Genomic DNA, 24,360 nt, shown 5'->3' on the forward strand with positions numbered 1-24,360 from the left:
CAGGTGTGGGAGCCTGCTGGGAAATCCAATAATTGGGCACAGAGTTCACTATGCACTGCACCTGTGCTCATAGGTGGAGTGCAGCAAAGACATAAAACAACTGCTTGTAAAATAAGAGAGATAACAGCATCCAATACCTTTGCTCCACTTATGGCAAAGGAGTTTTGTCATTGAGATAGAAGTTTTTACTCATGTAGCCACAGGATGTACTACAATAACAATAAAAGAACAGTCTGAGGAGGAGGTGACTCCAGTTTCCTGCTCCTCCTTCCCACCTAATTCCATGGGAACAGAACTAGGACAGGGGGGACTTTTTCTTCTATTCACGTGTTGTTCCAAAAAGTTTGGGGCATGGCCAAGTTGAAGAGACAACAGAGGCATAGCTTCTGGAAGTATTAAACCTTTGTATGTTTTCCATAAGTCTGGAGAAGAGGGTATTGATATCCCAAATATACATTATAAAGCACAGGGTTAGACCTCTGGGCCTGTATCTCTGTACGGGTGAGATGGTACTTGAGTTGTTTCAGCTACTTTAGAACCCGATTGCAGACTGCAGCAGAGAATTGTCTGTGCTGTATGAAGAACATCAGAGACCTGAAATACAGACAAAGCATGAAGGAAAAGTGATGAAGTCTCATTTTGCCTTGTGAAAGAAAAGCTTTTGCTATGTATTATAGAGAAAAAACACTTGACAGGAAGGATTTGGAAGTGATGCTTTTGGTTTAGTTTATCCTTCCTAGAAAGCCAAGAAGTTGGAAGATCTTCACAACTGCTAAAGCTAGATACAAGCTCTGACATTCTCCACCCAACAGCACTTGTTAGGCAGATCCATTCACTTTATACTTAAAAAGTATTATTATCCTCTACAAATTCACCAGCTTTTGAGCCCTGGGGCTTTAGAATAAGCACCAGAACCCCTGCAAGACTGAACTGATTAGCTACCAGTTTGAAGTTTCCCATTCCCACTCCTCCAGTCATTGTCACACCAGTTCACATGCACCACCCCACTTTGTGCTGCCTGTCAGGGGACCTCAGAGCTGTCACATCATGGGCTTGTCAAAATTCCTATAGGCTTTACAGTTGAAAGAGAATCTGTTTCAATGCATAGTGTATGGCTAATGCCTTTTAGGAGGCTCTTCTTGCTCTTCTCCCTTTGTACCTCCACACCTCTCTAGACCTTGCAGTCTGTCAGACTCTGCCATAGCCACCCCCAGCTTTCCATCTGGAATGACTTGTACTCAGCTCATGCAATGGCTATAAACCCAACTGAAGCAGTTACCTTACAGTGTCTTCTACCAGCTGTCTCCCTAGAGATGGATTTTATGGAGAAGATCCCAGCTCATCTGAAGTTTCTCCATTTCCAATTTTGCAGCTACTTTTCAAGTGCAGCTTGAGAAAGCCAAGAACGACGAGATCAGAACACGGGTAAGGCAAACCCTCAAGAAAAACAGCCAAAAGAAGAGATCCTGAAAGCACCAGGACCGTATTTTTATATCAGTGGATCTAATGGAGCTAGGCTGTAAGTAGGTCCTCCCAGCAGATTCTTATGAACAGTAGTATGACCAGATATGAAATGATGCAGTATTATCCATTAAATAACTTTCCTTTGATTTCCTATCTTTTTGGAGGGTTAAACCTGGGGAACCATTTAAAGATAAATCAAATAGAAAGTACCCATGGGAAGGCCACTAGTGGTGAAGCAGCTAACTGCATCTTTGCAAGGGAATGACGTACTTCTATTTGTTTAATGAGAGCTCCTCTGTTTGAGCTGTGCAAAAATCACTTTGCTACACCATGTAGGAAAGCTGCTAGCATCACCACTAGAGCTAGCAACCCCTGTTGTTGATCAACATTCTGTTGTGCTAAATGCAGAGCAAGCAAAAAAGAAGAAGAGATTCCTGCCCAAGAAAAACTGTCACATCAGAAGTTCCATGCCTTCCTTTCTGAGCTCTTTCCAGCATGTTGGCATTCTTCTCTGGATGTTGTCACCACCAAGCACCACAGAATCTCTGCTGCAAGCAGCACTTCTTTGCTATGTTTCCATAGGCTACAAACAGCTTTTTCTATTGCTGTTTGTCATCTCTCCCTACACTCCTCAGCAGAGAAGCTCCTTATTAAGACTGGACTCTGAACATTTCTATTCCATGGGTACCAGCTCCATCCTAATTGGAAAAACCCTGCTGAAATGGTACAAGGTCTCATTAGAGCTGCTGAATCATAATGTTCTTTAGCATCCTCAGCTACTCCCCCGGCCCCTCTCAAGTTCAGACCAACAGGTCCACTAGCAGCAGTTCTAATGAATGCTTTCCACCTTATCCCCCACCCAGGGCCTCCTGGGTATATTAGGTCAGACTGCCATGGAAAATTATTAGGAGTTCAAGGGATATGAGCTAAGTAAGTATTTGTTATTAGAAGGGAGGATCCTCTTCTATTTTGTTTTCCTTATGCAGTGTGAGCATCTATTGCCAGCTAAGAGGCTGGCAGCGTATCTATGACACACAAGAGAGGATTATGCACTGAAATGGTGTGAAATCAAGTGCCAGGAGACCTATTACCATTTCAAAGAAGGTAAAGGTGCCTGTGGGCCCTGAGCAGGAGAGGGTGGTGGGAAAAACTTGGGAATGCTGGAGTTGTGATTCCCAGGGCAAAGGAGGTCACCTGAGGGTAGGAGAAACAGGGAACCTCGACTTCCTGACAGAGTTTGGAGGGGACATCAGAGATTGCAATGGTGATTAAAGGGTTATTCAAGGAAACAGCCTTGGGAGAAAGGATGCCATTGAAATGAACTAAGGAGAGTAAAATGAGCAGTAGAGATTTAAACACAAACCATAAGTCATGTTAGAAACAGTCCTCCCTCCTCCTCAGGCTTGTTGAATTGCTCTTTACCTTTGGTCTGATAGGACCATCCTGACTCCCCAGCTTTCCCACCATTAAAGCATAAACCCAAGGTCTCCCAAAGCAACACCTCTGCCTGGCACCCTCAGAGCAGTACTTTGCACAACAAACACAAACTCCCTAAGCACAGCCCCTGGGGCAATTCTTTTACTCCTAGGGAGCTGGTCAGGACCTGTGCCCTGGCAAGCCTGAGCACCACAGCACATTGCTGCAGGCTTCTCTGTGGTAGAAAGAGTGGTACCACTGCCCTGCCAGTCCATGTACAGCAGCCACCTTTCCCTTTTCCATCCTACCAGCTCTCCTGGCAGCTGTTTGTCAGGCTGCCCCACGACAGCAGTTGGCAGTGCAGAAGGGGTATGTTTCAGTGCAATTCTGCAGCTCAAATGCTGTGACAGCAGTGGCACCGTTGAGTGAGCAAGGGACGTGCTTACCTTTGTCTGGAAGCTTAAGAATGGTTTCAAAAGGCCAGATGCTATGGGTCTGTACAGGAGGTCTATATATAAAGCCTTGTGGAAAGCAATTTAAATGAGATATAATCCCAGCTTCTTATACAAAGCTGGCATTTTACAAGCGATACAGATGCAGTATCTGTTCCCTGCAGTATAATAAAGCCTCCCAAATACCTTCTTAACTCTGCTTCAATGCTGCAAAAGTCTAGACCTCAATCAACAGGCAGGGGCTACCAGTCACTAACATTTTGGGTTGGGGTGGGTTTACATTTCATTCTTTGCATGAATTAACTATGCAGGTTCTTCTTTGTGTACTATATACACTAAAAGCCACTATTAGAATGTTTGTAGAAAGCAGCAGCAGGAAAAGGAAGGGAAAAATAAGGCAGCAGAAGTCATGAGAAGAGTTTCAGCAACTCAACACTACTTGTGTTCTGTTAACTCCACTTCCCTGTGCCTCCCTTAGCTGAGGAATGCATTATAATTAAATCACTTCAGTGCTTTGAGATGAGTGAATAAACCTTTCAAAGAGGAATGCAAGAGAGATCAATTATCCCAGGAGCTGCACTTCCCAGCTGCCTTTGGTGTGCACAGCTAGGCATGCAGGGCTCTCTAAACTTCATGGTGCCCGGCCAGGCATGGCATTGTCATGACAGTGTGATACAGTCGTGATAACACTGTAGTACTGGCATGGCAAAAGCACATTTTGCCATGGAGTGATCACTGCATGTCCTGGCAAAGTGGTGATACCAGTTCCTCACACTGACCCCGTGTCATATCCCTGACATTCTGCTCTCCTGGCTTGGCATCTTTATCTTGCAAAAGAACACAGCACACACAGCAACCTTTCCAAGGGCTTCCCTGGCCAAAGCAAGCAATGTTCTCTGTTTCCATTCATCCACACATGTCTTCTTGTTACAAAGGAAGGGTTGGCTTCATTGCAAAGGGTAAGAGAGACTTGCAAGATGATGATCTTACAGGCTAGACTGTGTTTATGCAGCAACCATCGCATGGAGCAAAACAACATCTGCCTAAGAAAACCAGACCAAGGGCCTCAGTTAGACCAAAATGTGGTCTCTGACATGGACAAGTGCTAGGGGAGAAAGTGGTTGGACCCTATCTTAGATCCCATCTTGGTTTCTAGCAGTGAGAAATGGCTTTTGCTCTAAGGGGCTCCATTCACCTTTGAAAACTATTAGCATTGTTTTAAGAGCATATCCTTGTTATTTCTGTGGCCATCCAGCAACCTTTGATGATAAAAGGAAACAATTCCCAGATTACATCACTCTGGCAATAAAAGCAATAGTGCTGCATGAAGGGCTCTTTGTGTCCAAACATAAACTTTGTGTATTCTCCAGTAAATATTAGTAAATCTTTAATTACCTCCTGCTCCTGTCCTCGGAGCAGCTTCTATTCCTCTTACACGGAGCTGCTCTTGGCGTCTTTATCCTCTCCTACAAGCGCCCTCTGCTGCCACTCACCTTAAAACCTGAGAGAAAGGGACAAAGAGATGAATTCTATGGGGTGCCTGAACTGGCTGTGGGTTTGTATGAGCTCTGAGTGGTCATGGATTACGGCTGCCTGCTGTGACACGTGTTGAAATACTGCTCTCATAGGTACACTCAGCACCCCTGGAAGGGAAGAAGTCTGATGTCTGCTCTTAACCTCCTCATTGCCTGCACAGCACCATACCTGTTATTCTTTGCCCAGGGTTATGTCAGGCTGACCTGTGTCAACTATGATGCTGCTTCTGATGATCTGACTGCTCATCTGACCAACCAGGTAAGCTGAGGTCAGCCAGCGCAGCAGAAGGGAGGGTGAGATTGACAGATGGGAAGCAAAAAAGGACTTTTGGAAGGCTAAAAATAAGGGTTTCATGCATGCAAAATCTCTGCAGCCAGGAAATGCACTTGGGCTTGTGGTCAGGCATGGCAACGGAGCAGCACAGAAGCCTTACCAAAGCAGGCTCTGTTCTCTGCCATGGACCAGCTCCCTGCTTACCTGACACTTTCTCTCCCTAGCCCTCTTTTTCCTGCCATTCTTCTCTCTTGTATCTGCAGACCGTAAGCTTCTTAGGGCAAGAAGCCTTTGACTGCAGCTACCTAGCTCAAAGGAGCCTTAATCTTGGCTAAGGATTTTGCTGATCCCATTGTGCTGAAATACAATAATCATAATGATGCAAGACGCAGATGTGTTCTCTGAGAGCCATCATTCTTAAACCGTCATCTTTGCTCGTCCTCCTTCTCAACTGTGAGCAGCCACAGAACAAAACTGTTGTGGCATTTAACCCCCTACAAAACTGAAGCCTTCCTTGCTCCAGTTTTTACTTCAAATGAAGCCTGTAAGCTGTTAGAAGTGGCCCTGATAAAAGAGAATTAAAAGAAGGAAGAAAACAGTTTGCTTTTAAAGCCCTTCTGTGCTCCCCCAGGTATGCTGGGTTCTGAGAACTAGCAAAATACACATTAGGGAGGCATCAGACAAGCCCACTTTGGTTGGAGTTTTACTGTTCCTATAGAAGTGCAGTTCAGGACAGCAGATTATAGCTGCTTCCTGCAATATATGCTACTATCAGTGTGCCACTTGTTTTCCTGGAATAGTTTGTTTGCTCAGCTACAGAGCTATCCCCATGGGAATTCAGGTGCTGGGGTAGGATCCCAGGGCACAGGTGATAATAAACAGAGAACAGGTGCTTATTAGCAGAACACAAATTAACTGGGATCCTGCTGGGAAGAGGGAAAGGAAAGTTGCAGGAGCAGCTGGTAATAGGCCAGACTTCTTCAAATGACAGCTGATTCTGCTCTCCTTCCCTTCCTGCCCTGGCATCCCACCTGGAATCAGCCATTTTCCTAGTGTCTTTCCAAAAGACAAGCGTCAGGAGGCACATCACTAACCAGCAGCTTTGCAACCTCATAGTAAAGGTCCCACAGTTGAGTTGGGAAGCAAAAAAAAAGACTTCTGGAAGACTTAACTCCATCTGACAAAGGGATTAATGAGCAGAAGAGAGAAGCCCTCACCTTGGTTCCCTCTGGTGATCCATCCATCCATCTCTCCCAGATGTAGGAGACTTCCAGGCACTGGAACTGGATTTAGTCCAAAGAACATCATGTCTGTGACTTGAAAGCACCTCTTCCTGTCACACAACACTGCTTTGACCTTGGGTAATTGTCACTACAGCATCCACGTGGGTCAGGCACATTATTCTGCTTGTGGTAGTGTTGTACAACGGGAGTCAAGACATTGGCTCAGCTTTAGCTCTGCTAGTGAGGAGCTCTATTCCCTCCACCTCTATTTTGTGATCCTGGGGCTCATCCCAACTCCAGATGCCTGGAACAACTCAGGGCAGCTGGATGCCTGCCGTGCAAGGCCATTACTCTTCAGTGCCAGAAATCTAATCCTCCCTTTGCTGTGTTTCCCCACCTCTCAGTACATGCAGAACTCCCTGTACAGCCAGCTGAAAGATGAGACCATTTGGCGGATGGAGCATTTCAACAGCTACATTAATGAGAAGTTCAGAAAGTCCAAAGGGCTCCCCAAAGACTGGGGTTTCACTGTGTTTACTGTAAGTGGATGGTGTGCTCATCTGCCTCATTAGGGTGACAGGAATAGCAGGAAGACACATCACTTCCCCCAAGGAAACACATACACTGAGCGAGAAGGTATTGACGGTCCCATAGTACCCATTTATCTGCAGATGCTAAACACAGAAGTGAAGACACAGAGTTTAGTTTTAATAACAAGCAGCTGAGAAAAAGAGTGCAATTGTAAATGTTAGCTCTAAAAATGCTATTATGGCCTTCATGTTCCTGGGCAATGCTGTGGTCCTGCATCAAGTACACATCATAGAGCTCTCCAGCCTGTCAGCCTGGAAAGAGACTACACTTTTAGTGGTCTCTTTCCTGTTTAACTTGGTCTCACCATTCACTCTGTCTGATTTTGCCCCATGAAAATCATGTCAGGGCCTTAAATCTTCTCTAGCATGGAGGAGAGAGAGGAAGATTCAGATTCTGACCACCTTCTTATCTCACTGAAGAAATTATCTGAGTCCCTGAGACTTCATCAGCCTGAGTCTAATGATGCATCAGTTCCCTACATGACTTGCTAGGTGAAAAGGGCACAGGACAGAGCTTTCTCAGGTCAACTTTGGAAATGGGGTCGTTTAAAGCCAAACACAAAGAAAATTAATTGTTAAAATACATCGTTCAGAAAAAAGGCTCAGAAGAAAACGTAGTTGAATTTGCCAAATTTCTCAGGGGATCAGAAACTTTTCAGCCAATTTTAGGGTATCTCTCTCCACTCAGCAATTCCCCACAGTGCATTTCAGCTCCAAACTGACTGAAGCTTAGCATCCCCTACTAGAAGTTGCTGTCACTCACCAGGCTTCTTTAAAACACCATGTCCAGCACAGCTGTGAGGGGCTTCTGAAGCATCACTGTCAGAAATGGCTGTGTTCAGCTCACATCCAGGTGCCCCCAAGGAGTAAATGAATTAACACTGCTAAACATTGTCCAGACAGCTCATTCAGATTAAGGCACAAGGGCTGAGATTCCTCCATGCATCACTGCAGTAGTCTGGAGAACCAAGTTCAAGACAGGGTTTCATTCCACTCAGTCTAGAGAGAAGCTCTGCAGGAAGCAGGGGAAGGACGAGTGTCCCTAAACCTAGAGGACACCTCTGACTTCTGCTGACTCCTTCCCAATGATCAGTTTCCACCTTTCCCTGTCTTCCATTCCAGAAAAGGATGAAGCAGATCATTTTGCAGTGCTTCCTGGCAGCCAAGCACAAACTGGATTGCAAACTGGGCTACTTCAATCTCATCAGTTGCGACTTTCTAATTGATGAGAACTTTAAAGGTATGAACACAATACTGTGAAATACTAAGTATAATATTGGCCAGATACCTAACATAGCACAGTTGACACAGGCTCAGGTGCCAGGAACTAAACAGAGCGTTAAATCAGTCAGGATCAAGGGCAGGATTCATTTTTCCCCTCCAGTTTCATTGTCCAGCATCAAAGACATGGCACTTGCATGCTCACGGCATAGAGAAACCCTGCCATTAACAGCTCAGGATGGGAAGAGCAGTGCTCATTGCAGGCAAAGCTGTTGTGTGCAGAATTCCCACAGCAAAGTGCAGTTCATAATGAAAAGTACTGAAATCTTAATGCCCACCCAGTTTCTTCTTTATCCAGAACATGCCAGGTGATCAGCCAGCATAAACCAGTGTGTAATACCTCTACCATCACGTCAAGTACAGTGATCTATACTTGCTGAGTATCCATCAAAGGCAATGAAGAACTCGGCCTCCCCATGCCGAAGAATCAATCATTATTGATTCTGATGTCAGCATCAGCTTCTCAATGTCCACCTTCAGCTATAGGTCAGGACACTGAGTCCACAAAATATGTTAGAATTACAACTCAAGCTTGTAAGGAGTGAGTAAAACACAGACAAGAAGAGCCAGAAGAAAGGGAAAAGGAAATGTTAAATAAAGCAACTGAGGTGCTTTCAATGCAGCACAGTACTTTAAAACCACCTGGCCTAAACATAACAGAAAGCCATCTGGCAGATTCTGCTGTTGCTAAAGCAGAAAGGAACTCAAACATATTCCAGCAAAGGGCAGTGGGAACAGCAAACCCTACGAAAGAATGGAATTAATGTATGCAGCAGTGGGTAAGGCACCTGAACAATAGACTCCTTTGTACAGGAAGTCAATGGCAAAGGAGGGTAAATGGCAAAGACACAGAAACTGGTGCTTCTCAGATTTCAGGGGGAATTGTCTTTTGCAAGGTTGGCATGCAAAGCCCTAGCTGTGTAAACTTTAAGTAGAATAGAAGATCCAGTATCACTCTATTGTGGTAATTCCTACTTGGCTCCTTAAAAGCTTCAGCGTTTAAAGACCATTACATCCCCGTGTATTTTACATATGGGGAGATAAACAGAATCTATTTCTCTACAAGCATTACCTACAAGAAGGATGAGGATTTCTGGACACTGAGTGGAGACAGAGTCAGCTGGAACATGGAACTTCCCTCCGAGAGAGAATAATGTAGAAATAGCCTTATTCTCCCTGACATCCTATTTCATGACGTGTAGAATCTGCTTTACGCTGATTTAACAGTCTTATACATCCAGTCCCACAGCTCATCCTGCCTTTCCCTCTTCCTTATTTGTCTGAGATATAAATGCCCCCAGCATCATCCCTAATAATTCTTGAATGCCCTGCAGCATAGACTCATAGAATAGTTAGGGTTGGAAAGGATCTTAAGATCATCCAGTTGCAACCCCCTGCCATGGGCAGGGACACCTCACACTAAACCATGGCACCCAAAACAGCATCCTGATTCTGGAAGGTTTTTCCTCCCTCCGAGTTCTCAGAAGCATAGACTATGTATGACAGCAGGCCCTGATGAGAAACCACAGCTTTCTGTAGAGCTTTGCATATTCATATGTAAGCTGAGAAGAAAAAGAAGTGCCTTAAGAGGACAGCGAGCTGAAGTGAGGGATGTGGCATTGCTGTTGGCTTTTTTACCTACTGTTTTCTGAAGTCTCCTTGTGCTGCCTTACAAATGCTTAAGTCACTGCACAGCTTAGGACAGTGTCATTGAAATGCTCAAGGAACCTGCTTTCAGAGAGCATTGCACCAGCCATGCAGAAGGGCTTCTCTCCAGAGGTATGCTGGGAAAACAGATGTGTAAGTTTTTTATCAGCCATAAAGGGATTCAGCTCTTTATCAGCAGAGAACAGAGTGAACACAGATAAGCTATTTGCCAATTTGTCAGAGGTGTACCTAAATGAAGATAACACTCAAATCCCTAGTTAAAGCAGGGACGGTTCCTTTGATTTGAATGACAGAGCTTTTCATTCACCCCCAGAGCATGAGGTACCATATGGATACTGTAGACTTGGCTGTGTCCACCCCAGGTCATGATGATAAAAAAAGCTCATAGGAGCTTTTAAGATTGTGGAAAACAGACCCCACTGCCTCAGCCTCTGGTCTCCACTATCACTAAGCAGGTCCCTTTCTGGGTCAGCAACATCTGAGTAGCCTTTCCAGAGCTTGGTTTGTGACTGTGCTTGTGGCTTCAGCTATTTCCACACAGGATACAGAACAAGTTATTTCATTCCTATTTCTGGCTCTGATATTTCAGTGCTGCTTAAAGCTCCAGTCAGAGGTCAGGCTCCCTGCACACAAGGGCAACAGGGAAGGACCCTTGACAGGTCTTTTGCATGAACCTAGTCTCATCATCCAGTGCTTCTTTGAAAGACTGAACTGCTGCAATAAGGATGATTCTACAGCAATGAAACTACAATAGTAAGCAAACTGGATGGAAACAAAACCACTGCATTCAGTGCTATGCAAAGCACAAGAAACAAACCCTCAGATCCTGGTGTAGTGCAGGACCTGGCTGCAGTGAGCCTGTTGTTCAAGAGCCTTTGGACAATTCCTGTTTAAAGTTTTTAAGCCTACCTGTGATGTCTTGACAGAGCAAGTCTGATGTGACAGAACACGTTGTACTGACAGGCTGCAGGGAGCAGTAACCTCTTCATCCCTTAGAAACACCCCGAGCAGCACTTCTGACCAGAGCCACAGGGCATTCATTATTGTCCTCATCACTTGAAAAGCCTAAAGGAAAAGATCCAGGTTAGAAAGTCAAAGACAGATAATTCTGGGTTTTGGTTTCCTTTTCTTTATCACATGTTTGATAGGAAATTCTGAGCAAGATACCTGCATGGCAGATGCAGAGAAAAGCACAGGAATTTCATTTAACTTGAAATACCCATGGAAGTTACGGATGTTCAAATAGACATGGTGAATCTTGGCCTTATTCTCTCTGCTTTTCCTGGAATAGAACAAAGGGCATTTATTAACCTGCCCTCGTTGTGGAGAGGTTAAGTGCATTTCCAAACTGGGAGACATTCAGACAACACAATAATAGGGAACGTAGAAGATGAGCAGCGTGACAGATAGAGAGCTTTCCTCCTCCTGTCAGCTGTATTTGTTTTAAAGGAGAAGAAACCAAAACCTAATCAAGACAATTATGAAGGTTCATTGAGTCTGTTAGCACAAAATCTTCGGAGCTTTTAAGAGGAAAAAAGAACACTTACTGAGAATGGGTTTGCCAAGAAAAACGGATGTCACTTCGGTGCCCTCTGTTGGCATCTGTAAAGCAGGTTTATCAGCAGCAGCTCCACTTCTCCTCTGGAAAACCAAACACCAACAAAGCTGTGTCACTGCCTTCCCTTGCCAGCCTCTTAATAAAGTATTTCAAAGAAGTGAAAATTGTTGTTGTATTTTCTTCTTGGCAAAATAAAGCGCCAAAGTGAAGGCCATCCCGTTGCCAAAGCAAACTCACTGCTGCTGCAGGAAAAACACAAACCTTTCCAATTATACTCCTAAATCAATCAAAAGAGAGTAAAATCCTCCTGGGGCTGTTACACAATTAAATATCCCCCCTTACAAACTGCTGATAGTTCCTACATGTGCTATATGCAGGATGCAGCACCATATGGTGGAGGCAGGAAGTGAACAGTTTCTCTTGCTATAAGGGAAAGGAATAGTAAATGGAATTACAGGCAAGTCAATTGTTTGGTTTCACACAGGCTTATAACTGGACACCATATTCTGTGGCTTGTAGCTTCAGCCCTTGGCATTTCAAAGGGAAATGGAGATGAGACGAGTACAGATATGTCAAATTAGTGCCTGAAGTGGCTTCTACTGGAAACTAAACCAGGAAATCAAGGCTAAGGGTTCACTGAAAACTCATGTTTGCATAGTTTTGGTCCCATGTCCACTTCAGATCAAGTCCTAGACTCCTTATAACAGTACTTCATGGTATCCAAAAAACTTAACTACAAATTGTTATGGAAACTGGTATGTTAAGAAACACAAGTGCCTTTACATACCTATAGAGAAGAGTTAACCTAAAGAGCACCAGCTGAAGACATAAAACAATGTGTGGTGCTGTTCTCACATAACTAAATGAATGCAAAAATGGGATTTTGTTTAACTCATCCACTCTGTCCTGCCTGCATTCTGTACTGGGGATTTTGTTGGGATTTATTAGTGCTCCTACCTCTCAAAGTGGTCACTAAGTCATCCAGAGGGCATTCCTCTGACACCAGCTTCCTGACGGGCATTCATCTTTCCTAGGTCTGGCTTCTGGAGATGAATACAAGCCCAGCACTGCACACCAACTGTCTTGAAAGACATCATCCCAGCTATAGTCTATGAGAGCCTTGGTAAGTGAACAAGTCACAGTCTTAATAGTAATAAGCCACAGATCACAGGTTGGAAACATCTTCCCCTCCGCACCCCTCATCCTTTCCCCAAGCACAGCTGCTCTATGCATACGCACGATGGCTTGGGTGTATTCTAGCACCAGTGTTCAGACCATCCCATAACTGCATCTTCCTTTCCAGATTTGGTTCTTGAGTTTTTCAAGAAGTGCCTCAAAGGCCACAGGATTTTGCCTTTAGAAACACTGTCATTTTGTGCTTCACTGCATCACGAGGATGATGCAGACCTGGGCCAGAAACAACCCTTAAAGCTTCAAAGTGGCCTGTATAAAGGCCAATACATGCTGCCAAACAGACAGTGCCAGCCTGGAGAAAGTGCTGGAGAACTCTCCACAGAAGCCTGGTTGAACAAGAGAGGTTGCCTTGTTGGCCAGAAAGAAACACAACACTGTCCTGACTACACTACATGTGTGGCTCTTCGACTGGCATAGAACACCCCCCCCAAACCATTGCAGAGCAAAAGGGTTTTCACAAGGTCAGAAGATAGAAAACTAAAATAAAAGCTAAATTTGAATGTGTTGTGCATGTCCAGCTCCTTTCCACCTTACATAGACAAACAGGTATCAACCTCGGCTGGAAAACCAGGAACTTAAACTTCCTCTTTAAACCAGGAACTTAAATTTCCTCTTAGTTACAGTAATAAAGACTCTCTCGCACAAGCTACACACTGCAACATCCACAAGGGTCACAAGATGGCAGGATTACACTGCCATTGAAAACACGCATACAATGAAACGGTCATTGAATTCCCTGTGCCTTGGGGAATTCACAGGCAGCACCACAATGAATCTCCCAAAACCTTTGCCTATGTCCTGGTATTGCCAGGTTCCTGAAGGGTAAGTCAACTGGAAAGCCACATTGTCTTCTCCCCCCTCCCTAGCATTATTTACTGCTAAGGTTTCCCCTTTTTTACTCATCCATTCCTTGATGTCTAGCATGGCACAGACTCTTGGGCAGCACTGTACCTTAGTTGTGCCCAACAGCATGCTTGTCTTCAGTTTGGGGGGAGAAAGCACAACAGAGCACCTACTCTCAAAAGCTGCTGATTTCTGACATTCCCTATACTTCACATCATTGTCTGTAGTTAGCAGGTACAAGCTAATTTTACAGTACTTAGCCCAGGTGGTTCTGCTCTAAGGATTCCATATAGATTGCAGAAATCCATTCAGGGCTCAGCACAGCCATGCATTCCAGAAGCCCACACTGAACCTCACTACATACGTGTAGCACTGAAGAGGAATCATAGAATCACAGAGTGGTTTGGGTTGGAAGGGACCCAACCCCCCTGCCATGGGCAGGGACACCTTCCACTACATCAGGCTGCTCCAAGCCCCATCCAATCCGACCTTAAACACACAAGCTTCAGAGGTGGGTCATTGGAAGATCCCAGAACGATCAGAGGCTTCCCTCCTGAAGGCCAGTTTCCATTCCCACCGTGCTGAACACTTCCCCTTCTTCTGGGAAGTGACTCTCAGCACAGCTGAGTGATGTCAGCTTTGAGGAAACCACAAAACCTGTTACATTAACAGCTACTTCAGTTGTCAGTGGTGGTCCCTTTTAAAGAGCATTGAAGTACACGTGCTAAAAGAGCTGGCTCTGGAGACAGTGAAGGATGTCATAGGATCCCAGACTGGTTTGGGTTGGAAAGGACCTTGAAGCTCACCCAGTTCCAACCCCCTGCCACAGGCAGGGCCACCTTCCACTCCCACAAAATGGTAACAAACCTTTCATCACCCCTGGTAGCTCAAGAACTTCTTTTACATTTTGATTCCTCATTGGACAACTCAAAGACAAGCTTAAGGTAAGTGCTGGACAACTCCTAATAAAACAAGGACTAAGTGCCACCAACTGTCCCACACACAATTACATGGAAAAATACCTTTAAAAACACAAAATACACTTTTTAAACTTCACCTACATATAGGTGAACATCAGATATCTAACTTTGCTTGATCACTTAATCTCTAGGAACTTTGGGATGTTTTCCAGGGATATTTTGTTTTCTCTTTTGAAGACTGAAGGAAAAGAATACTGTTAGCCACATTTCATTGAGAGAGAAGCTTCTTTTAACCTACAGTCCATGTACGAAGATGAAGTTTAAATCAGAACCTGAAAAAAAAACAAACTCTGGGATTTGAGCTGAAAATTCAGCCATGATCTGGTTCAAACACTGTAGTAACTGCACACTGATAAAATAAAGCCATCTTCCCTCCTGAATGGAAACTTCAGTACAGTGTTTTACAAGCTCACTGTTCTGAACCAACAGCTTTCATTTCCTTTGATGTAAAGAAGAGCTCTTTCTCCGAAATTCTCCAGGGCTTCAATGATTCACACTTTGGGTTTTTCCCTCTGAATTGGCCTTTAAGAAGTCAGGAAATTGGTTGCTTTTCCCATCAAAAAGCAGCCCCAAAGTCAGGTAGTTGAGGTAAGCAGGAAGTGGAATCATTCTGCAAGGTAGGCACACAGAAACCCTAAAGGCCCCTGTGCAAGTTTCCAATGAATAATATGGCTCTGATCATCTTGTTTCAGTATTAAGTGTCAGCAGTGTCAGATATTCAACACCCACAGCCCAGGAAGCCTTGTACACCTCACCAAGGCTTGCTGCTTGCTGCCAGAAGCACAGACAGACACTCAAATCTTTCATTCCTCAAATAGTTTGGGTGGGTTTTTTTGCCCCCATGTTGCTGCTTCTCTGCCATTGTCAGGAACCGAATTGGGAAAGTAAAATTAAGTGTGCTCCAGAACACTGGGACAAGCTAACGAATAAACTCCTGCCTTTCCTAGCTGTTTCGTTACATCACAGAGGCACTTCATTCCATTTTCCAAGTTTATTTTACCTTTACAAAAGGTCACAATCAGAAATCTTGCTGAAAACATCAGAAAAACCCCAGGAAGAGTCAATACACAGCCAAGAATAAATATGGCCAACATAGGAGCAGTAAGAAGTGTCTTTCCTAGCCAGGGTTTAGACTTCAGAGTATATTAAATCCCACAGCGAACTGCAAGGCAGAGACAGTCTCACACTTTAAAGAAGTTATCCTATTAATCCAATCCAATGCTTTCACCTTTCCTTGGCTGAATCTCCAGTTCATCTCAACTAAGAAAACGCACATTTCCTGATGCAACAGAGGAAACCTCTCTTCTTTTAAGCAAATTTCACAGAGATACCTATGGGAAAAATTATCAGTAACACCAGAAAGAACATGAAGAGGATCAAAGAAAACAAAATACATTGAAAGGACTAATTATGTCTCACACTATCTCTGCTCTCGTTCTACATGAAGGCAAAGTGAAGGTATAGAGATGCCAGATGCAGAAAACGCAATCACAGAGAAGCTGGAAGAGTCAAACTAGAACTACAGAGGAATACATTCTAGTGAACAAGGATAACCCTTTGCGCTGCCTTTTCCCTTACACTTATTTCAGCCAGTTGCAAGACTCTGATGCACAGAAGAGAAAAAGCAAAGACAGGATAACTCCTCTTGACATAATCACTGAAGAAATGCTCAGCGATAAAACCATGCCCATGAATCATACAATTAATCCTCCAGCTCTATTCAAGCTTGCCAAGACTTCCTCTAGAGAAGGCTTCAAGACAGACCAAGTGGAAAGAGTTCCGAGAGAGACTAAGAGGTCTAGAAACCACAAGTAGGTGGTTTCCTTCGTAAAGTAGGATGAAAGCCTAGAGAAGCCGAGAAGAGATGATTATAAATGCTTGAAAAGATGCTGAAGAGTCAATTCTTCTTCATAATGGCTAATATATACTTTAACTAACAGAACTTTTCTCCTTCTCTGACTTGAAATCAGTTACTGCCTGGATTGCATAGAGAGGTCATGAAGTCACCGGGTAGATCATTATCCAGTTTTCACTAAGCATGCCTTGAAGCACAGAAGCTAGTGATTAGCTTACCAAGGTAATAACCTGTCCCACTTCTTAGAATTCTCTCAAGTGCTTTTGCATCACACAGCTATGGAGCCAATAGCTCCTGCTCCACAGCTGCTGTAATTTCATAGAGCCCTACTGAAACCAGCACGTCATTCAACTTGGAATAATCCCCTTGGAGTAGTTAGTAAGGTGATTAACAGAAATGTCACTATTCTGTTAGGATTTCATTTCCAAGCCCTGTACTATTTCTGTTATCTGTAAGGCAATGTGAAGAAGCTGATGCAATGGCTGTACTGTGAGATATTTATACCCTTCCATGTGAATGGTGACTCAAAACTCACTTGTGCAAGGAGCCGATTTGGTCATAAGAGTTGACTCCAAGCAGCTTTCACCAGAAGGCCAAACCAAGAAAGCATCCAGAGCTTTGAATCTGTTATTGCAGCCACAAAACACATGTGGCTGCAATAACAGTGAGTTTTAACTAGCTGAGTCTTAACTAGTTGAAGCCACAGGCTAGATTCTTACTTGAAATCAGTACCAATTCACTGCAAGTAAGCCCAGCTGAAAGCCTGCCCCCCCAATTCATTACAGCCATGTTAGTGCTCTGTGAAGCTGGAGGAGCACTAATCTGACATTTAAAAAACCTCCAATTTTCTGTAGGAGGAACATATTCCATCTTCCAGTGATCAAGTCACTGGAGCTATGCTGGTATACACCAGCATTTGTTCTGGTTCTTTTTCTTTTGGGATACTTTTTGTGTATCAGGAACAAATGTTGCTCTATTCTCTGTTCCCCACTGTCTTTTCCTAGTGTATAAACTAGGTGAGAAGAGAGCATTAAACCAAATGTCTTTCTCTAGACCGTGTGATCCTCATTTGAGTCTCCCTTTTGTAATTCAGTATTCCAGGTACCAAGGGTTGCTGAGTTAGAGAAGAGAAGCAGGATAAATGTCAGTCCTTTCTCCTCTAGTTTCCTTGGAAAGAATGAGGGGATCACCAAACTTGCATAGAAAAACCCCTGCAAGCACAAATGATGTGGCTGTAACAGTCTCACTCTGCACTGAGCCTGGTTTAACCAACACCTTCTGTTAGCATTGAAAAGGACTGAACGGATTAAGAATAATGGCTCTTCCCTTCACAACAAAGAGGGCGATTTCACACAAATAAAAAGCACTGCCTGTGCACAGAAAAGTAGTAGATATGCTTGCTAGGAACACCACCTTATTCGCTTAGTATGAGCACCAGGACACATCCTGGAAATACAGATAGCCTGTGAAAGCTGTAGGTACCACTGTACTTCCCATGGGACTGAAGGTGGGACACCGGCCTTCTATATGGGTATCAATCTGTGGGGGCACCATGGAGACATGTGCAGGAGATGCAAAAGGGAGTAACAACAAGAAGGGCACCTGGCCCCAAAGGAAGTTGAATAGAACATCAATGAAATATCCAGCAACCCAGGAGACTTGCACTAATGGAATGCTGTTGAACTGAATGTCAGCCTGAGCAGGTTCCTTTTGCTTCTAAACACTAGGTTTGTTGAGAGGAAACACAGCAAAACTCTCCCAAGCCCATTCCTTATTGCTATGTATATGAGGATGCTTTATGCACCCAGACCCTCCCTTCTCTTTGGAAAAGCTGAGCTCAGCTTCCCCTTCTCACAGCACATTGCAATTCATCTGTTTCACTGCAGACTCTGAGGGTGGAAGTAGCAGTGCTTTTCTTCTGGTGTTTTGTCTCCATGTTCTTCTTCTGGAAGCTGGCAGCTGTAAGTCTCTTCTCTGTGGTGGGACCGTTGTGGAGCCATTGGCTGCTTAGGGAAGATATGTTCCAGATCTGCAGTGAGAACAAGCAAAAGGACTTGCACATTCAAGAGGTCTTCATACATGACAGTTAGCTGCCCATTACCTTCCCTCTCTGAGGAAAGGACAAAGGTACGGGCCCAAAAGTCAGAGTAAATATGTATTTACTCTATTTATTCAACTCAGTTTACTCCATTCTGACTCACTGTTCACCACTGAAAAGCCACACACAAGCCCACAACAGTGCACTTACCATCAGCTGCGTGGTATTTTTCTTTCTTCAGTGACCATATGCAGAAATGCAAGATGAAGGTCAGCAAGATGAGAACAAACAGAGCCACTGCAGTCAGGATGGCCAGGATGGTGGTAGAGAGGGAGTCAACTGTAATGAGACCTGCAAGTAAATGTATTTAATAAAGATTAAGAAGATTAATCTTTGCCCAGGTCAACAATTCTATCTATATTAATATTACAAGAAACACAACAGCTCTGGACAGTACCTATGCAGCAAGTCATCAACTGAAGCAGTGTAGAGAAACACTATAAGCTCAAAGAAATCAAACCATTGTGAGAAAGTACCTTGTTCCAGCTCCTTAGGAAGCAGACCACATATTGTATTATGTGTACTGTTCCCTTGCTTGACTGTTAGAAACCCAGAGCTTTCACAACTAAAAGAAGAGAAAAAAAGTCACATTTAGAATGTCCCTGCCTTGTCCTTCATTCCTCTCCAGCCTTTCTCTTGGCTCCCCCATTCTTCCTTTCTCCACTCTTTCTTTTTTGGCTTTTTATAGCAGTGCAGGTAAAGTTATGGCTGCTCCCCAACAAGATAACAGTCTATTACAATTCCTTATGTACATACATATTTTTTAGTCCCTTGTTTCAAGTGATGCATGGTTTTGCATCACTTTGATCTGGGCTTGGAAGCAAGTTGAATACACAGGAGTTTGTCTTAAACTCTGCTTTGAGAGCAACAATTTATAGAGCCAAAGAAGAAAGACATATCATATATTGCTGAATTAAAAAACCTCAGTCACATCAGTGATCTCTTCTTTGATTACATTTTGTTTTCTAATTTAAGTATTAGAGAGTTTTATCATGCGTATCTCTAAAGAGGAAAAGCACCAATAAATACATACTCAGTCCAGTTACGGCACCAGCCATTCTTCACACTAGAATAGGTTCCCATCTCACATGGTTTACATCTGAATGTGAAGTCTACATTGCCTATACGAAAAGAGAACATGAATTATCAGTGATCAGTGCCTTTATCAAAGATGGGGATGCAACAGATTAGAGCACAACCCACTTCCTCTGCACTCTTTCTGCATTATGAATCAGCCCCCCGGAGAAAAACATAAGCAGTTCTTGCCATCTTTATGCTTAGGAAATGTATGGGCAGATCCCTTGCAGAACTGGTACAGAACAGTCTGATCTGACAGCAGAGGGTGTAAAGATGAAAAGTAACACAGAGTAAAACTCTTCTACTGACAGTTCTAGAAGCTTGGAGGCAATACTGAAGGTCTGAGTGTGAAAGTCTCAAATTTAAGAAGGGAAGAGCTATAAAACAGGAAAGCAAGAGGTTTAGTCACAGAGACCACAGTATAAATGCCATTTCTCTCTGCATCACAAGCCTTTCCAAGAGCAGGTTGTAGTAAGTGAAGGAAGCTGCTGCTCAGCAGCCACTTATATTGAACTCTACATTTCAGAGTCATTAGTGTTTCTGTAGTTACCAAGCTTCACCAGCTCCTCGCCTGCTGCACACTCAGGCAGTTTCTGGCAGTAGAGACATGCACTGTCAACACAGCTGTATCCCTGACGACATCTGCAGTCATGGTCCTGGGTATTTTGACATGTACTGTTGCCTCCTGTGAAGAAGAAAGAAATTAAGATTTGCCTTTGTCATAGAGGCCAGAAATTAACTTCAGCATTAGTCTTACTGGCTTGACACAGGTGAAGTAGCTCCTTAGTGTGCTGTGGTGGAAAAAGCAGGTACCAGAAAGGTGTGACTCCCGTGCATAGTGGATAAAGTTTAGAGTACTCAAATTCAGCATCACTCAGATTCTTACACCATGATTACCTGACTTACCAGTGTAACCCTTCTCTCTCATCTGGAATACCAGCATAGGTCACGGTAGACAGAAGTAAGGCAGCAGGTTTGCTTTACTACAGTGTTTAGACACTGTGAGATGAGGAGGGCACTTTCAGTGCCCCAAAGCATTACACATTAACTATCCATGCAGTCAGCTCTCAGAACACTGTCAGAGCTCTTCTCAGTTAGGCACAGCCATCTTAGAGGAGGGATGCCCAAAAGATCCTTGGTCAGTGAAGCTAGAGCTCCTTTTCCATGTCTTTCCTAACAACAGCAGCTGCTTCCTATAGTCTGTTGGCAGAAGTGGGCCTAAATCCAAGCTACAAAGCCAGCACCCTTCCTACCCTCTGTCCTTCTATTTCTAGAGGAGTTCCGTTACGACCTTTTGCACTCAAAATATCATCTCTAACTCTGAGAGGCTCCTGGGTTCCTGAAAGCAAAGACTGATTACATATACAAATCCCATCAGTAAACAGCATCAAGCATTCCTTCGGGCAGTTGGAGACCAGCTAAGGAAAAGTACTGCTCAGTCAGGAAGCTGTATAACCTTAAAGAAAGAAAAAAGCAGATGGAAATGCCAGCTAGTTCATTAGTGTGCTCAAAAACCCACACTGAGGAGCACAGAGCAAGCAAAGACTGTTTCCTCAGGTGGGTGATGGAATGCACAGGGCCACCAGGGAACTGCCCACATCTTCCTATGCCAACTGGCCTCCTCTTACTGTCCTTCAAAACCCAATGAAGTTTGGCAACATGGAAACAGCTTGGGGCTGCTTCTCTCTATGTACTGCCAGTGGGTGAGCCTGGTGTTGATCTCACCAAGCAATGACTTACTTCCCTCATGCTGGGTGACATTATCTGAGTGGGAAGGGAAATACCCATGGGTCTCCATACTACTGAGGACTCTGTAGCTCTTCACCTATTTGTTGCTCATGGCCACAAACTCCATGTGTCCACTCACTGCTTCCACAGAGAACTCAATGCCCTTGTTGGTTAAGGCAGATATATTGAAGCTACTACTAGGTGAGATGCTGACTCCTACTTCAGCATCAGTGAAAGATGCAACTTCTGAGCTGCTCCTGTTTGCTGACCTGCAGGACAACAGCATTACCACACTACCTAGACAGGCTTCTGGCAACTCTTGAGTTGGGACAAACGGAAAAGGAAGGAGCATTCCTCACTGTAGGTCATGCAGCCCTAATCTGACTTACAATTACAGGCAAGGGAGAATCCATGACCACCATCCCACCACCATTCTAAGATCAGGCAGAGACACAAGTCAGAACAAGCTGTTGAAACTAATGATCACCTGAAACTTTGGCTGTGCATTTACTTCTGGGACACGCACAGGTCAGCAGAATGGAAGGATTAAAGAGGGACCACAAATTGCAAAGGGCAGCCTTACAGACAGCAGCACTCCCTGTGTTCCTTCTGAAGTCTAAATGGCCCAGACATTGAAACCATGCTTGAATGGCTCAGATTCAGAATTAGCTGAACTCCTTCTTTCCTTGTGGGCAAAACCAGCCCACAGAAACTTAACTTTCAATTTCCCACTACAGAATAGCAAGTATAGGCATGTTTTAAATCCGAAACCCGAGTCCACTCTGAAGTTTACAGCTAAGGTACATTATGAATTTAGGGGGCAGAGGAAAGTCCTTGCCATTTTGTTTTGCATATACAGTTACTCAAGATACATCCATATCCACATTCCCCACACTCAGTTACCTTGTTGACATAATACTGATGAACAGAAAGAGGACAGACACATCATTCCCTTACCTGGGTTCGAGGTGCATTTGGGGCAGCATTTCTTTTCACCTTTACTGATGACTCGCAGTTCACCATCACTGCACGCTGTTGCCAGAATTTGCTGTGTCCACTGCCATAGGCACATGAGCACCAGCAAGCAAGCTCGAACCTTGAGATGATCACTTGTCTGCTCAGCCATACCTTGAGCTATACAACCCAAAAGCACACAAGGATGAGCTTCCCTGCCAAAGCACTCTTCCCCCTCACACTGTGGGTAGGCACTGTGCTTTTTGTGGCTGCACTCTTCCTGTTTCTTCAGGGGCGGGGAAAAGATTTTGCTTGATGTCATCAAAGTCTTAAAAAAGCAGGGCTAAGCAACCGTGCACCAGTGTCTCCATTAGGGGAGCAGCAGGTTGAGAGCAAGATGTAGCATCACATATTCCCATTTTTAAAGGATTTTGCAAGTTGATATACACCTGAAAATTAAAGCAAATGAAATCAGTGTGTGAATGTCAGCACTCTCAGACTATTTCATTCTGACTTAAAGCCCACAGAATGGTTTGGACTGGAAAGGACCTTGAAGCTCATCAGGCAGGGACACCTTCCACTAGGGCAGGTTGCTCCAAGCCCCATCCAACCTGGCCTTGAACACTGCCAGGGATGGGGCAGCCACAGCTTCCAATTCAAATCCAATTCCTAATCCAGTTCCTGACCTAACGAATTTTGAAACATTCAGGGATTTAACTATGTAACTGCATATAGTAACTGTATATATAGCAGTCTTTAAATTGAAAGGGGGAGACTTAGATTAGATATTAGGAAGAAATTCTTCCCTGTGAGGGTGGTGAGGCCCTGGCACAGATTGCCCAGAGAAGCCGTGGCTGCTCCATCCCTCCTGATGCCTGAATTTCCTCATCTTTCCAAGTACAGCATTAGCAACAGATGAGCCCATGTCTATCAGAAGGGACAAGGACAGCGTAGACATTCCAGATAGAGGAATCTGCCATTACTCCAAAGCTCAGAGATGTACATTAATAACTAGAACTGCCCAAATACCCAACATGAACATTAACCAGATTTCTGCTCAGCATTGTGAACACAGCAGCAGAGAAGGGAGCTCTAAAGGGCTGAAGGAGACAACTGGCAGGTGGCACACAAGGGAACCCTATGCAGGCACTTAGTGCATGTGATACCTGATGCCTGGTGTTTATCAGAGTAGGAACTAACAATTTATTTCCTTCTGCCTTTTTTGAATCTTGTTTTTCTTCTGTCTCTGCATGTTTTCATTCTTGTTCAAGCGTTAGTCGTGCACAAATACTGCCAGATGATGGAACATTTACAGTCAGAACACAGATAATAGCTGCACATGCCAAGTCTAAAATCTCTAAAGTCAGCAGTGACCTTTCAGAAATAACCTGACTATCTGGCTTTAAAATCTTTGGGGGTTTTCTAGAGCTAATCTCACCTGTCTCTGACGCAAGGTAGTGACATTTCATGTCAATCTTCTCATTCAGTCCTGTGTGCGATGTGTATCACTGCTGGCAGGTTTCATGCTGCTGCCTGTGTTCAACATTATAATCCCAAGGGTTAAAAGGCCACTGAAAGCAATGTGGTCTTCAGGGTTGTTTGAGTACATGTATCTTGAAGTGCCTTCTCCTTTGCACGGACAGGAAGACACAGCAGAGTCTCAAAAAGGCAAAGAGAAGAACATGGAGCCGAGGTGTTCAGAAACGCCTCCGGGTTCAGAGTCCCCACTTATCACTAAAAAGAAACACCCAAACTGTGTCTTTGAAGAAAGACTCTGTAAGGGGTTGTACTAGCATTTGAACCAAGGGTTGCTTCCATGCCAAGCACTAGTTCCTCAGTTTTGGGTGAGAAGGTCTTAATCTTTTGTAATTGTCTCCAATAAATGAGTCTCAGAGTTCTGAGCATGCAGCCTCACTGTATCAAGAGACTTGGAGAAGATGGGCTGCTTCTCCTTCTTTCAGCAAAGGAAGAGAAGCACAGAACCACTCCAAAAGCAGAAGAAAGGACTATCTTCCAGCCATACCTGCCCATACCCATACAGAGCTCAGAACAAATCAAGGCCGAAACATAACACACTGTGATGGAACAGAGTAAAAGATGTTACAGATCTCCTAAACCCCTTCTCCTTCCTTTGCGCTCCACACAGGAGCACTTCTAGTGTTAGGGATGA

General features: G+C 44.2%; 2 protein-coding genes across 2 annotated transcripts; one reads left to right on the plus strand and one right to left on the minus strand.

Annotated features, from left to right (window-relative positions):
• Positions 1-1,430: 1,430 nt before the first annotated feature.
• On the plus strand, positions 1,431-13,072 carry TTLL10 (tubulin tyrosine ligase like 10; the record flags this gene model as incomplete). The annotated part of the gene is given in 9 exon segments (XM_061450026.1): positions 1,431-1,519; positions 2,451-2,497; positions 2,500-2,568; positions 4,939-5,126; positions 6,769-6,903; positions 8,077-8,191; positions 12,494-12,542; positions 12,544-12,584; positions 12,765-13,072. Coding segments are annotated over 9 exon segments (1,041 nt in total), but the record flags the coding sequence as incomplete, so codon positions are not given.
• A 4,939-nt stretch (positions 13,073-18,011) lies between these two features.
• TNFRSF18 (TNF receptor superfamily member 18) lies at positions 18,012-22,933 on the minus strand. Its single transcript, XM_061450211.1, has 6 exons — positions 22,194-22,933; positions 20,059-20,193; positions 19,465-19,552; positions 18,908-18,996; positions 18,582-18,722; positions 18,012-18,362 (listed from the first exon to the last, which is right to left on the minus strand). The coding sequence occupies exons 1-6, from the start codon at positions 22,510-22,512 to the stop codon at positions 18,211-18,213; spliced, it is 924 nt and encodes a 307-aa protein (XP_061306195.1). The 5' UTR covers positions 22,513-22,933; the 3' UTR covers positions 18,012-18,210.
• Between the last annotated feature and the right edge of the window lie 1,427 nt (positions 22,934-24,360).

This window comes from Pezoporus flaviventris, unplaced genomic scaffold (assembly GCF_033815535.1).
Source record: "Pezoporus flaviventris isolate CSIRO_AGI_PZ_B2104156 unplaced genomic scaffold, CSIRO_AGI_Pfla_v1 ptg000009l, whole genome shotgun sequence".
NCBI lineage: Eukaryota > Metazoa > Chordata > Aves > Psittaciformes > Psittacidae > Pezoporus > Pezoporus flaviventris.

What these genes read in the sequence shown, in the direction of transcription:
- TNFRSF18 (XM_061450211.1), bottom strand. Translation starts at nt 22,512, where the DNA reads ATGACATCAAGCAAAATCTTTTCCCCGCCCCTGAAGAAACAGGAAGAG. An exon ending in TGGTGCCGTAACTGGACTGA is followed by an intron (nt 18,997 to 19,464) that starts GTATGTATTTAT and finishes CTCTTCTTTTAG; the next exon opens with TTGTGAAAGCTCTGGGTTTC. An exon ending in AAAATACCACGCAGCTGATG is followed by an intron (nt 18,363 to 18,581) that starts GTAAGTGCACTG and finishes TTCTCACTGCAG; the next exon opens with ATCTGGAACATATCTTCCCT.